General features: G+C 39.7%; 2 protein-coding genes across 4 annotated transcripts in view; both read right to left on the bottom strand.

Annotated features, from left to right (window-relative positions):
* Nucleotides 1–785, bottom strand: part of ora3.1 (olfactory receptor class A related 3, tandem duplicate 1) — a 2176-nt gene extending 1391 nt beyond the window's left edge. Inside the window, 2 exon segments of the mRNA XM_020607749.1 lie at nt 2–204; nt 555–785. Of these exon segments, the coding sequence (XP_020463405.1) occupies nt 2–204; nt 555–785 (434 nt within the window).
* A 2457-nt stretch (nt 786–3242) lies between these two features.
* LOC109964492 (von Willebrand factor A domain-containing protein 1) lies at nt 3243–10721 on the bottom strand. Of its 3 annotated transcripts, XM_020607819.1 has the most exons (6): nt 10470–10721; nt 5482–6015; nt 5028–5306; nt 4533–4724; nt 3902–4186; nt 3243–3785 (listed from the first exon to the last, which is right to left on the bottom strand). In XM_020607819.1, exons 1-6 carry the CDS (start codon nt 10558–10560, stop codon nt 3772–3774), a joined length of 1395 nt encoding a protein of 464 aa, XP_020463475.1. In that variant the 5' UTR covers nt 10561–10721; the 3' UTR covers nt 3243–3771. The 3 variants fall into 3 exon arrangements, with proteins under 3 accessions (XP_020463475.1, XP_020463478.1, XP_020463477.1); XM_020607822.1 differs by lacking the exon at nt 3243–3785 and having other exon boundaries at nt 4069–4186; nt 4471–4724; XM_020607821.1 differs by lacking the exon at nt 3243–3785 and having other exon boundaries at nt 4111–4186; nt 4401–4724.
* Between the last annotated feature and the right edge of the window lie 3027 nt (nt 10722–13748).

The following is a 13748-nucleotide window of genomic DNA, read 5'->3' as shown; positions in this document are numbered from 1 at the left end:
GGTGAGAAGCCAGATGAGGAGAAGACCCAGCAGTAGGGTTTTAGGAACACCCCTGGGCTTGTGACTGTTCTCAAAAGTAGGAGCCACTCGCCTCAAGGTTAGGAGGTGGAATGCACTGAGGAAGAACGTTGACCACACATTGACTGATCGGAGCCACACCCAGAAACCCATCAGGAGCTGGCACAGCATTTTGGATACCTGCAGCTGTAAGCAAGAAGTGGGTCTGCATTCACAAATGTGAAACAAATATCTTGTGAAAGAAAGTGAAGTGTTGAAGAAAGTGCTTCACCAAGTAAATGGACATCTCATTTGACATATGGGGCTTTCTGACAGCCCAACAGGGGCTGTCTCACCAGAACGTAGCACATAGACACTTCTGCTGTCAGTTTTGTTGTCACATTGACACAAGTTGAATCAATTATGTATAATAATTATATATATATAGTATATATAGTATAGTAGATGGTACAAAAAAGTCTGATCATCATAACCTGTGAGTAAATTAAAGGGTGCCTCAATGGCACTCTTAAGAACTATTGATCCTGAAGACATACCTTGAGTTCCATATCTGAAATAGCAAGCACTGTGTTCCTCATCAAAGACACCAGCAGATTGGACAGCGCCATGTTAGCAATGATGATGTCCGTTTTGCTTGCCCCACCATGGTCCATAAGTATAGTCCTACCAAGCACCCCGACCACAGTGGAGTTACCCAGGATGCCAATTATCAGCAGGATGATGTAAAAGGAAGTTTGTGCAGGGGTCTCAAGGTCACCAAATGTCATCTCTTCAAGCTTTTTTTTTGTCCTTCAGTGTATCGTTTATTGTAGGCATTGTCTCAACAACTTATGCTGTGAATCAGTTTTAACAGCTGATGAATAGTCTGACAGCATGCTTCATCTTCATGGTTTTATCCCCCAATAAGCCGAGTGCCAGTTTAATCACATGACTGTTTAGTTTTGCAGGTGCCGTCTTTTAAGATGCTCCGTAGGGTCTATGGAAGAAGGTGATTCAACTTGTGTCAATGTGACAACAAAACTGACAGCAGAGGTGTCTATGTGCTATGTTCTGGTGAGACAGCCCCTACTGGGCTGTCAGAAAGCCACAAAGCAGAACTTTGCTTTATGCCTCAGGGAACCTGGGGTTCATGTTTAATGAAACACAAGAGATTAATCAGCATCCCTGAATGAAATTTGCTTTCTTTGCAGCTTGATTCATCATGCCACTATGCTAATCAAAGCGGAAGACTTTTTGTTTTCATGTATGTACTTGCATGTGGGTGAGTTTTCAGAAAATGAACAAGAAATTTGATATCACTTTTTCCCTTTAAAGGGTTTATATTCGAGGTGTGGGACAGATGGTGTTACATTATTTGAGGACAGGTGGTGTTATATTGATTTAAAGACTCTTGAGGCAAATGCGTACTTTGTGATATTGGCTATACAAATAAAATGGACTGGACTTTAATCTTACAGTGTATTTTGACTCTCACTAGGCTAGAGGTGGGTGCCAAGAAACACTGAAACCTTACTAAGGCCAATACTTCATATCATGTATGTAGCAGTATATGACACTGTTTTGTCCACTTGTTATTTAGCATTTTCAAACCACAAAGGTCACAAATCAAATTGGTCACTAACTTGACAAGGAACAAGCCTGCCAATCAGATTCGTTCATTATCAGAGATTAAGTCAAGCCCCCATTAGGGACATGTGAAGTTTCTAGGAGTGTTATTCCTGTTTATGGTGTGAGAGGTCCACAGATTGTCTGATACAAACACCCACATGTCAAAAACTGATTTAGGGACGATGACAAGAAGTGAGTTCATGCAACAAACATTTAAGAGTAAGGTTAGCCTTTTTATTTACCGTTAAAGACAGCAAAGTCTTCATATGTATACCAGTAAGACAAAACCCATGGCTGCATTATTTGAAAGCAACTGTAAGATAATCTGAAACATAGAACATCTTTGAGTGACCAAGCACTTTTCAGTCCTACCCATTACATTCACTCAGAGCCAGTTAAACAGCATTTTAAAGTTCAACTTATTTTGCATGTCCCTCTTTGAATGTTACATTCATGGGTTTGGGTGTGCTTAAGAAATAAAAAATAAAATCTATATTAGCATGAATGCTAATCATCACCATGAATCATTTGTCACTTGATTGGATGACATGAACATTTACCATTTAAAACAGCCACTAGATGGCCCCATAAACTACCAAATACCAGACACAACAAAACATTTTAATGCAGAGCTTTTTATTCCCTCCTAATAAAAGAAATGAAAATGGATACTGTGAAGACATTTTACAGAAACCTTTGGCTTGTTTAAAATGCCTAGAGAAACATCTTACCAAAATTCAGTAGCATATAAAGTTAAATATAAAACATTTTAAAGAAAATATATACTCACACTACATATTTGTTATCAACACTGAATACTTATGAGCAGTGAAAAGAAACAGGATGCTTATGCAGAAAGGGATTTTCTCTGATCTGAAGAGCCAATAATATAAGATACAACAATCTTGTTTGAGCTTTACAAGGATCACATTCTCCCTGTGTTTTGTCACTGACATCAATGCAGAAAAACACCATTCATTGGCAGAAAAAAAAAAACACTTTTCCTGACTTAATCCTGATCAACTTCAATATCAGAACATTTCCGGACTGCAGGAGGCTGGAGGCCCCAGTCAACCGTGAGGTTTGAACACACACTTTCTTGTTGTGAGGCAATGGTACTAACCACCACATCACTGTGCCACCCATATAATCAACAATCTAGCCAGTGAAGTCACATGAGGGCCAACATATGGTGCATAACAAGCAAGAAATTTGGTCATTAAAAATGGTCAAAATGAAATATTTCCCAGCATGCATCATTATGAACATTGTTTTTGTTAGTCGGTGCTGCCCCACACTGGATTTTAGGAAAAATGATTTTGCACTAATACCACTGTGTGTTACAGTTTTGATATACTAATATATTTGGATCACTTTCACAAATTAACACTGCTTTTACACATTTCAATAGATCAGTCATTTAAAGCACCAGTCAGTACAACTGCTATGCCAGACTAATATAAACAACACCAGGTGATGCTGCAGTCCTCTAACTTGGCATTCAAAACTTTTCATCATTTGGACTAATATCAGTTCATTTAATAACATTCCTGGTAAAACTAATATTGCAAAAATAATAATAATAATAAATATTTGTAAATTGTAGATGTCTTGGTTCAGAAAATATAATTTATAGGTTTTAATTTAAAAGGATTTATTGACAGGTAATACCAATTATTTACATTTTAGACAGGAAGGTAAATACAGGGCAGGACCATACTTAACATTTAAGGATTTTAAATATATTTAAGGCAAAATGGACATTTTAACTTCATTTCAAGCAATATGTTTTTAATTGCAGTATGTAACACTACTTTGACATTACAGCCTATTTTCAATAACAGTTCCTAGGTAGGCAGCCTGTGTATGCTGTCTACCTACCTACAAACAAATGTGGAATGCTGTGCTACACATCTTTTTTTAAAAGTTGGTGATATTTTCATTTGCAGGCAAAACAGATGTAATTTTGGTCGATATTTGCTCAGCCACTGTGAAGGCAAAGGCTAGGCGATGCAATACAGCCTGTTCTGTCACTATAATTTATTTCAAGGTGAAACTTTTAACTAAAGAAAAACATTAAAATGCTGGAATTAATCTGTTTTTTAAATGCAGCTGCCTGATTGCTGCAGATTCAGTCTGTGAACTTCACTGGCTGCAATCTATCAGGAAGAAGAGAAACCGGAAATTACACATCCTCTGATGAAACAAATTTGCTATGTATAAACCTAATGTCAGGAATTAAGAAAGAAGCATGATAATATTCAGCTCAGCTAACCTGTTTGACTCTCTGCAGTGCAGCATAATCCGCCTCCTCTGCCTGAGCCATATACCGGGGACACACACACTTGGCTGCTCGGGGCAACATGTGTGAGCCGTGTTGAATGAGAGGTAGGAGGCAGGTAGATGGAGAAGATGGGTGCCTTTGAGGGGGACTCATGTGAATTTTCTTTCTCCCAGCTCAGCCAGTAGCCTTTCAAGCCTTCCTGACTGGCCTGCCATGTTACCTGCACCTCCTGTGGCTCCACTATGGTTAGCCGAAGGTCAGCCAGAGCAGGCTGAACTGCCGCGGGTACAACAAAGAAGAAAATAAGAGTAAGATTTAAACAACTCAGTAAAGTGAAGCTGATACAGCGTGAAAGAAAGTATGATTGATGCACAAGATAACTTTAAATTGGCAACTTCTAAAGGTCAGCTTTCACTAAAGAGAAATAAACAACAAATATGATGCTTTTCAGCAAAGACAACTGATTATCTAGGAGGAGACACAAACTCACTAATGCACAGGGACATGCAACATAGTAAATGTCAAACTGAAAGAGTAGCCTCCTGAGTGCATGCCCTCACTGAAATGGCTTTTTGTTCTCCAGTCACATACAGAGCACTGACTGTGACCAAGTACTCAGTACCCGGGTCCAGGCCAGTCAGTAATCTAGAGTTTTCCTGGCTGGGTAACATCACAGTCTGGACACGGCCACTTGGAATAGCTCCATACTCCACTATGTAGCTCTGGACCTGAGCTGGCTGCAGGGGACACCAGCTCACACGAATCTGATGAGGGCCGGAGTCCGACACGGAGACCACCACTGGACTTAAAACATCTGAGGCGAGCACAGGAAGAAGAGACACTGGTGAGATAATGCCTAACAGCATCCCATTCAGACTGACTATAATGAATGACTGTAGTAGTGAATTTAAGATAGGTGTGGGTTACGGAATCTAGTGAATACGCTCTACAATTCCATGATGACTTCGAACTCCATCTTTTGAGGAAGATGGTGAAAAATGCTCAAATGCTTCATAACTGAGGGGAGCTTGTGGTAAAACTTCTTCCCCTCTTTCATGTTTAAGTGCAGTAAAAAATATATGTTTTCATAGAGGAAATCCCTTTTAGATGCTCTCACCAGGAAGTGTGGTGAAGTTAACAGAGAGCGTGTTAAACAGCCTCTGGTTGGACTTTGGGTGGAGGAAAGCAGTGTAGGTGGTATCAGGCTGCAGGTTGATCAGCTTTATCATGCTGGAATTGCCTGGGAGAGTGCGTCTGGTCTCAGAGTCAGCCATCGACATAACATTATACCAGAGTTCATAGCACCCACTGCCTGCACTCAGAACAGGACACCACAGCAGCACAGCACTGTGGGAAGTCAAGTGAACCGCACGCAGCCGTCCTACATGGATAATTTCTGTAAATAAGATGAGATGGGGTGAAGAGAGATCAAGGCAGAGAGAGATAAAATAAAAAATTTTGGTTAAAAAAATCACTTTTCAGTCAAAAATAATTCATAGCCATCATAGTGCAAGTGCTTCTACTGTACTAACCCTAACATTTGAAACACAAATACATGCACACACACATACTGAGGATGGCCTCCCTCAGGTCCTCTGTGATGAGGTCGATGTCATCAATGTCCACTGAGTAGAGGTGTGACTCCAGAGGAGGTGTCACAACACGTTGTAACACATCAAAGTTGCCATGTGCCATAGACACAATTAACACAGAAACTCCCTGCTGTTTCAGCTCAGACATCGACTCGTCAACATCTCCAGGCTGGACGCCATCAGTCAGCCAAAGCAGTATCTTTGGTATGTTCTCCTCTGTCAGGAGTTGCTGAGCCACCTCGAGTGCTGCCTTAGTGTTGGTGTCTCCCTGCAGCTGGCTGACACTCTGCAGGGCTTTCTGCAGACTGTCCTGATTGTTGTGGACGTCCAGGCCAAACTCCAGGACAGGGTTGGTGCCCACCTGCAGCAGCCCGACTCTTATGAAGCCACAACCCAGTGAGAAGGGACGAAGCAGGTGAGCAGCAAAGCACAACATGCGTACGAACTCATAGTTTGATACACTTCCTGAAGAGTCCAGCAAAAGGAGTATATCCCCTTCACAGCAGGTCGAAGCTGTGCACAACAGGAGGAAAACAGCTGTGACATTTTAATATGCAGGTGCTGTGTGAAACTCATGTCATTCTTTTTTTTGACAGGTTTACTAGTGATTATTTTTCAAAATCATTGTTATTATACAGCCTTTAACTCTTTTGCTACTTGGGGGCAACTGAAACAACATTCTCTGTTTATTTTGATATAGGAAACTTGTTAGCAAAGAGTGGCTAATTTAGCAGATACTGCCCACCATGTTTCTGGACACTATATGAACATAAATCCAATATTTACTCTCCTTTATGGGCTCCACCAACTCCTAAGGGAGACATCTGTCTCTTTAGTTGTGTTTACTGGCTTCTGTAATCACCAACTGTGTGTGTCTGCTTTCTGGTGCTAGGTAGGGTGGTAGGTTTTCAGAGCTGTTTTGTTAAAGCCATCCTGCACTGCATCTGGAAAAGGCACTGATGAGAGGTGAATCACAACAGCAAATCTGCAGCCATACCAACCAAAATAATAACTTAAAAAGCATTGACTGTATATAAAAGATGGACAAACCCACCAAGATGCTACTCATTGGTTTTCTGAAAAGTGGTTCTGAAGCTTAAGTCTGACTGTTGCCATCTTGGTAGTGCTGCACAATGCCTGCTACAGCTAATCCAAAAAAAGGCAAAGAGGTGGGGTGTGAGTGGAGCTCTCTAAACTGCTAGCGGCCAGCCACCTATGGTGGGACCCTGCCACCTGTTAGTCAAAGTGGCCACACCCTTTATTTTATGTAACTTTTAGTCTCAAAATAATTGAAACAGGCAAGTTATACAAAAATTTCTGCTGTAAAGTTGGACACTTTAACATGGAAAGTGAGATTGACTCCATTTTGGAGCCAGCCTCAAGTGGTCATTCGAAAAACTGCAGGTTTTGACACTTCCACACTGGCTTCATTTCTCATCGTCGTAGGTTAAAAGATGTAAAACTGAAGAAAACTAGTCTGGTGATAATTCTCCCTGGGTTTGTCACTATGAGCATCACCTTTTACTTTACAGTCATTTGATCAGGGTAACGCTTATTGCACCTCTTTCAGACACAGGGCCCAGATGCAGAAGAACTCGCCTCTAATTAAAGGTTATCATGGATTTTTCATACAATGGGGTGACTTATTAGGTGCCTAAGCTGCATCCTCAAACTGCTGGCAGGAATGAATAATCACATTGTGACTACATTAATATTTTATATCTCTGTCAGAGAAAAAAGGGGCACCAATTTAGGAAACCTAAGGCAAGGCTGATTTTATTATTATCACTGATACAGTTACCGTACTGTCCTTGTGGAAGCATTCATTTAAAAAATGAGAGGCAGTAACGGGTATGTGAGGAATCATTTCATGCATAACACTGGAGTCCTGAGAACAATTTGCTGTACAACGCACACAAAACATCAAAAAACACTGTGCTGAGAACACATAGCAGGGAACAGGAGTTGATTTTTCCCATGAAACCAGTGTGAGATTTATACTATATATATATATACACACACACACACACACACACATATATACATCAGTGAAAAAAGAAGTGGTGCAGAGAGAAAAATAGAAAGCTAATCCACTTGAGTGATCACATACTGGTCTCTCCATCACACCCTTCATTATTTCTCAGAAGTATTTGTGCTCCATTTTGTCTTAAAAAGTATTCTTACTGGAATCAATTCAAAGAAAAGAATCAATTGTACCTACAAGCACCATCCTGCACCATCAGATATGGGTCCAATATGTCTGGTGACTCACTCATCTGTTCCTCCTGGAAACTACCAAGGTTTTCTTAATAATGTTGCTCACTTCATGTTACTTTTAGAAGATTTGATACCTGGAGTTTATGATATCTTAGTCTTATAGCATTAGCTGTTATAAATGACTAACACACTGACATGAGTTATTAGAGTAAATTGGATTGAGAATGAGATATGAAAATGAATTCACTGCACAGTCAATTTTAAAAGTCCCCTACATGATGTGCACATCTTTATTGCTTCACTCCTCCTATATCATTCACACTTCTCTGTCATTTCAATTTGCTTCTTCACTGAACAGACCTGTTTTTATTGCAGCAATGGACCCATAGTCATTAAAACTTTATAGGGAGGCAGAAAATAAAGCAGTATGAAAATAAACAGGGAGAGAGCAGCGCAATCAGACAAAGATGCATCAGCCAACATTTTAATGAAACACCAATAACTTATCGAGTACAAGAAGAGAAAGATGGTACGGAGGGAAAAGGCAAAACCTTCAACAAAGTGAACCCCTCTGGATATTATGTTTACATGGCATCAAAAGAAAGAAGCTATAAGGGAATAATGAGACAGAGAGATGAGGAGACATGATGGTTAGATTGGAGTTGATGAAGGCAATGTGAAGGAATAGCTTCATCTTTGCATTCCTGAGAGGAAAAGTGTGTGTGAATGTATATGTGTGTGTGTGTGTGTGTGTGTGTGTGTGTGTGAGAGAGAGAGAGAGAGAGAGAACTGAGTATGTTCAGCACTCCCCCAGAACCACCATTTAGTTGGTTTCAAGCTGTGCCAAGGCCATATGCCACACTGTAGAGCTGCACAGAGGAATGAATAATATGCTCTGTAAACTGCATAGGAGGCTATGCAGTTTACAGAGCCCAACACATGTTGACATTAAACATGCTTTCCAGTCTCTAAACATTTCACAAATAAACTGCATGTTGTGCTGGCACCTGTTAAATGTTTGCAGATTTCCTGCAGAAAAGTGAAACAGCAAAATTAAAGTAAAAATACTATACATTCCATGTCAGCCTTTTTGGGATCTGTAATTTAGCCTGGAAGTCAAAATGTCTTAATTAGTTGTGGACACCTGTAATGTAAGGATCACCACTTTCTCCAAGTCAGCACTGAGAACGAAGTTCCTGACATTGTTAGGAGGACCCAATTTTTATTTTTAAAATGGATCGACATCAATTTTTATCTCTCTTCATTCAGACCTCACCCATCTGCGAACCAAAGCTGATAATAGCAGCTTTAAGGTAACGCTTATTGCACCTCTTTTAGACACAGGGCCCAGATGCAGAGGAACTCGCCTCTAATTAAAGGTTATTATGGATTTTTCATACAATGGGGTGACTTATTAGGTGCCTAAGCTGCATCCTCAAACTGCTGGCAGGAATGAATAATCACATTGTGACTACATTAATATTTTATATCTCTGTCAGAGAAAAAAATTTTTATTTTTAAAATGGATCGACATCAATTTTTATCTCTCTTCATTCAGACCTCTCCCATCTGCGAACCAATCACTGCTCTTCATTCCACAATCAGCACCTGTCATACTGTTCTGTTCAGCTTTTAAAATAACTGTATGTACTTCATGGCTCTGGAGGTGCTTTTTCAAGTAATCAGAAGTAATCTGAGTTATCTTGTCGTGGGCTTGGAGACTACAAAGTTATAACAAAAAGCCTGTGTTATGAACTGAGAAATGTAAGATCCACTGTTTTGAAACTTAACTCATATTAGAGAATAAAAGTATGCATATCTCATTCCACAGTGATTTAGATGGTTTAAAAAAAAAATCTTTCCCTTGCTAGTCCCCTGCTGGACTGCCTCTTAGGCATTCATGCAGCTGACCAGAGCTGACATGTTGCTGAGTTGCACATGTTTCTATAAACTGGCTGTAGTATCTCCAATGGTGTCATAATTTGGAAAATTTCCACAGCTCTGATTTGTTACATAGAAAGCCACAGAAACAACTTCAGTTACAAACACCTGGTTTCTTTTGCAGCATAAGAAAAAATATTCTATGTGTGAAAGTAAAATTCAGACCTTTAGAATCACATTTAATATAATCTTTAACGGCCAAATGAACATGCAAGGAATTTTGACTTTAAGGTAAAAGGAGCCACACTAATATATAAATTTACTAGATCTGAATCACAAATAATAATAACAATGAAATGATGAATAAAATTAAATCACACTCCTTTAGATAGATAGATAGATAGATAGATAGATAGATAGTCCCCCAACTCTGCTGGACGTCCCCTTTGCTTGCTCTAAAAGGACTGCTTGAGGAAAGATCCTGGCCTGTTGCTACGTATTAAATATCCAGTATTAACTCATGCTTTTCTGTGGCGTACAGCGATCTGTCTCGACATTATTAACAGCCAAATAATTTTCTTACGAATAAGAATAAGCTGTCTCGCAGCTTTAGAGTGCATTTACACAGATGATGACTTTTACAGTAAAGAAAAAAATGCGCTTTTTGTGAAGGTATAACTTTCAGCCCAGACTCCATTTACAAAATATCTTATTTATCTAACATAACCTCTAGGACTAATAAGATTGCAATCTGTCTGCTTTATGTTTGTGTGTCAGGTCTATGTGCTATTCACACTTCATTCGGCCGCATATGAAACATAAACGTGTACTTCTTCATGTCAGTATACGAGTTTATGTTGTCAGCTCACCTGTGACAGGTAGAGCAATTTGCATGTTGCTCCGCTCCAACATCGCCCAGAGAAAAACGAAAACGCAGCGAACTATAATGTTCTTCGTCATTTCCAGCGAGCATCAAAAGTAAAACAGGACAGTCAGATGAAATAACCGACACCGGATCCCATCGTATTCATAACTGTGAAAAATGGTCCAGTTTGTGTCTGAGCAGCTCCGTCGGCGCTTCAGCTGATTTTAGCTGCGCTGGTAAGGAGCAGACACCTGCGTCATTCATACACACCACAGTGTTGTTAACATTACTTCTCCCATTCAGACCCTACACACTTCACTTTCTGGTCGATTACTCCTCCTCCAGCTCCACTCACTTTTGCATCTCTCTGTGATTTTGTGTCTTTTAGAGAATCAGAATCAGCTTCATTGGCCAGGTGTGACGGACACACAAGGAATTTGACTCTGGCACATCGGCTCTCAATGTGCAAACAGTAAACCAGCATAAGGCTGTGTAGTATAACCAAATAGCAGTATTAACATCAACAAACAGTGCAAACAATGCAGGAAAAGCAGTGTAAACAGACAGTAAACAATGCAGACAACAAAGGAATGTTCATTGAAATGAGATAAATAGGGATAAAACAGAGTACTTAAGAACTAGAGACCTGTACGAGTCTGTATAATCTGTACAATGTATATGGGGTTCAAACAGGTTGTGTCCAGGGTGTGAGGGGTCTCCAGAGATCCTCTCCGCCCTCCTTTTGACCCGTGAGGTGTACAGGTCCTCCATGGAGGGCAGGCTCACACCAATGACCTTTTCAGCAGTCCTGACTGTCTGTTGGAGTCTGTACTTTTAATGGTTGCACCATGGCTTCGGTGGCTGGTTTGTGTCTTTGTGGTTATTTAGCATTTCTTTGTGGTCATTTTGTCTCTTTTCGTTTCAACATTTTTTATTCACGTTGCAAAAATGTTAACAGTCATCTGGTACATATGTGACCACCCTCACCCCTTGGATCATGGGCCTGTGGCCAGTAGGCTGTTCAGTAATTAATCACTGGCCACTGAAGAACAGTGAAACTGCCCTGACATTCATTTTATTTAAGGGACACCCTGGAAGCCCATCAAGATGACCACAAACTGGACCTCACTTTGGGAAACAGCAACAGGGCAAAACAACCATTTCACTGGAGCAGCAGTGACAGCAGAGGAGCCAGTTCAGCCAGGATTACAGCAAATACAGCTGCCACTTATCAGAAAGATAACTTGTCTTGGATGCAGGCTATTCACAAGCATTTATTACAGATGACGACAAAGGGACCTGGATTCCTGTCTCCCCTGTATGTGTGTGTGTGTGTGTGTGTGTAACCAGATAGAATAAATGGAGAGCGCTGACTGACCCTCTTGAAATGAGAGATGGGTCTGCTGCTAAGACAGAGTACTTGTAACGTAATTTAAAATGATCAGAATTTGGCTGAATGTGACAATAGTTTTAATTTTCTAACGTTTTTTATGTTTTATACCAGTGTATCTGGCAGGGTGTGGTTCAGGGTGAGATGGAAGTGGGATGGCAGGGCATTCTCAATCTGCTGGAATCTTGACTTCTCTTACTAACTTCATATGTGCAGCAACAAGTCTCAGCATATATTGTATGTATTTAAGAGATAATCCAAATAAATTATTTCCACCAACAATGAACAGAATTATTGTACTAATTAAATTCTGTAATCTGTAATAATATACACATAACTGCAAGCACTAAAACCAAAGTGGAAAGCAACATGGATTTTGTGTCCAAGACAAAGAAATCATTGTGAAACCACAACCAAATAAGATCTAAAGTGTTAACTGATGCTAACTAACTAACTAACTTTATGCTAAGATAAGCTAAATTCTGGCTGTAGCTATTTTATATGAACAGACATGACAGTGGTAAAGCTAAATATGTGTATTTCTGAAAATGTGAAACTATAAATAAAGAATGTGAAGGTAAGTCATGCAATGTTGAATGTTGGTACGGGGGCGCCTTTTTGGGAGGAGGCACTTTTTTAATTAACATATAGATGTATGCAGTGTATATACCTTGATAATGAGGGCGATGCTCCCAAAATGGCACATTTACCCAAAATTCAAGACGATCTAAGGCTTTAAATCCATCTTGACTCCTGAACTCACTTCACACTCCATAATTAAACTGAAAAATTCCACAGGCACAAACACATGCACAAAGTCACACACAGGCTCATAAAAGCACACAGTGCATTTAATTTATAGAACTGAATTTGCCATTGGGCACTAGTGTGACTTTTAAGTTTCCTTGAACATTTCTTCACATTATAAATTATGGATATTTTAAAACCTGACATTTTTGCTTAGTAAGCACAAATATCTTACCGTGAAACACTGAGGTGACCTTTCAAAAATATATAGTAATCAGACCTAATGTCAAAGGTTATTCTGACATAATTTTTCCCATCTTTATACTCAAATACATTAGAAGGTCTAACACTTGAGGTATAGCAAACCAATAAACCACACCACACTAGTGTATGTAGTCCAGATTAAATCCCAACAACAATCAGACTTTGGTTTGGTGCCACTTCACAAATGTTAGCATACTATCTGACTAAACTAAGACGGCTGATATGGAAAACCATAAACCTGCTAAACATCAGCTTGTCAGCCTTGTCACTGCCAGGAAGTCAGCACAGCTGGCCAAGGGATACCCCACCAAACCTTTGGGCCCAGTAAGTCAACCATGTATGTGTTACATACTGTACTGTATTGAATTAGTATGTGGCATGGAGTGTGACACTTTTCATAAATTTCCAGCTCTACACTCAGATAAATGAGAAGATCTAAAACTAAGATTTTATAATAACCAGAGGCAGTCAATAGGCTGTGCTCTCTGTTTTCTGAGATGATGTAGGAGTTTTCTCCTCCATCATTAGAAGCTCAGGACTGTAACTCTCACGTTTGTACAATGAAACGTGCATTTTTTGGCTTCCTTTTCCACTAAATAGATTTTTATTTGAATGCTTATGTTTGTAATAAACACTGTTTATATTAACTCCCGCTGTAGCACTGCAGCCTTACATGCGTATTTATGCTCCTCAGCTCAGTGATTTTTAAAAAACTGTGCAAGCAGTATCATAAATTCCTTCTGTGCATGCAGTATGAAGCATACTTAATTAACACACTACGCACTTTATTCTCCACAGTGTAAAAAGAATCACAGCCTGGTTGTGCACAAACAAAGAAGACGTGCTATTAAGAAGCTGTTTTATTAAAGTCATATTGATGAG

The sequence above is a fragment of the Monopterus albus genome, unplaced genomic scaffold (genome assembly GCF_001952655.1).
Source record: "Monopterus albus unplaced genomic scaffold, M_albus_1.0 scaffold89.1, whole genome shotgun sequence".
Classification (NCBI taxonomy): domain Eukaryota; kingdom Metazoa; phylum Chordata; class Actinopteri; order Synbranchiformes; family Synbranchidae; genus Monopterus; species Monopterus albus.
Note: the sequence above shows the minus strand (reverse complement) of the source record. Positions and strands in the feature narration are given on the sequence as shown.

Coding starts and splice junctions, on each gene's coding strand:
- LOC109964492 (XM_020607819.1), bottom strand. CDS start 10,560: ATGACGAAGAACATTATAGTTCGCTGCGTTTTCGTTTTTCTCTGGGCG. Junction 6,016..10,469: donor AATTGCTCTACCTGTCACAG/GTGAGCTGACAA, acceptor TGTTGTGCACAG/CTTCGACCTGCTGTGAAGGG. Junction 5,307..5,481: donor CCTGAGGGAGGCCATCCTCA/GTATGTGTGTGT, acceptor TCTTATTTACAG/AAATTATCCATGTAGGACGG.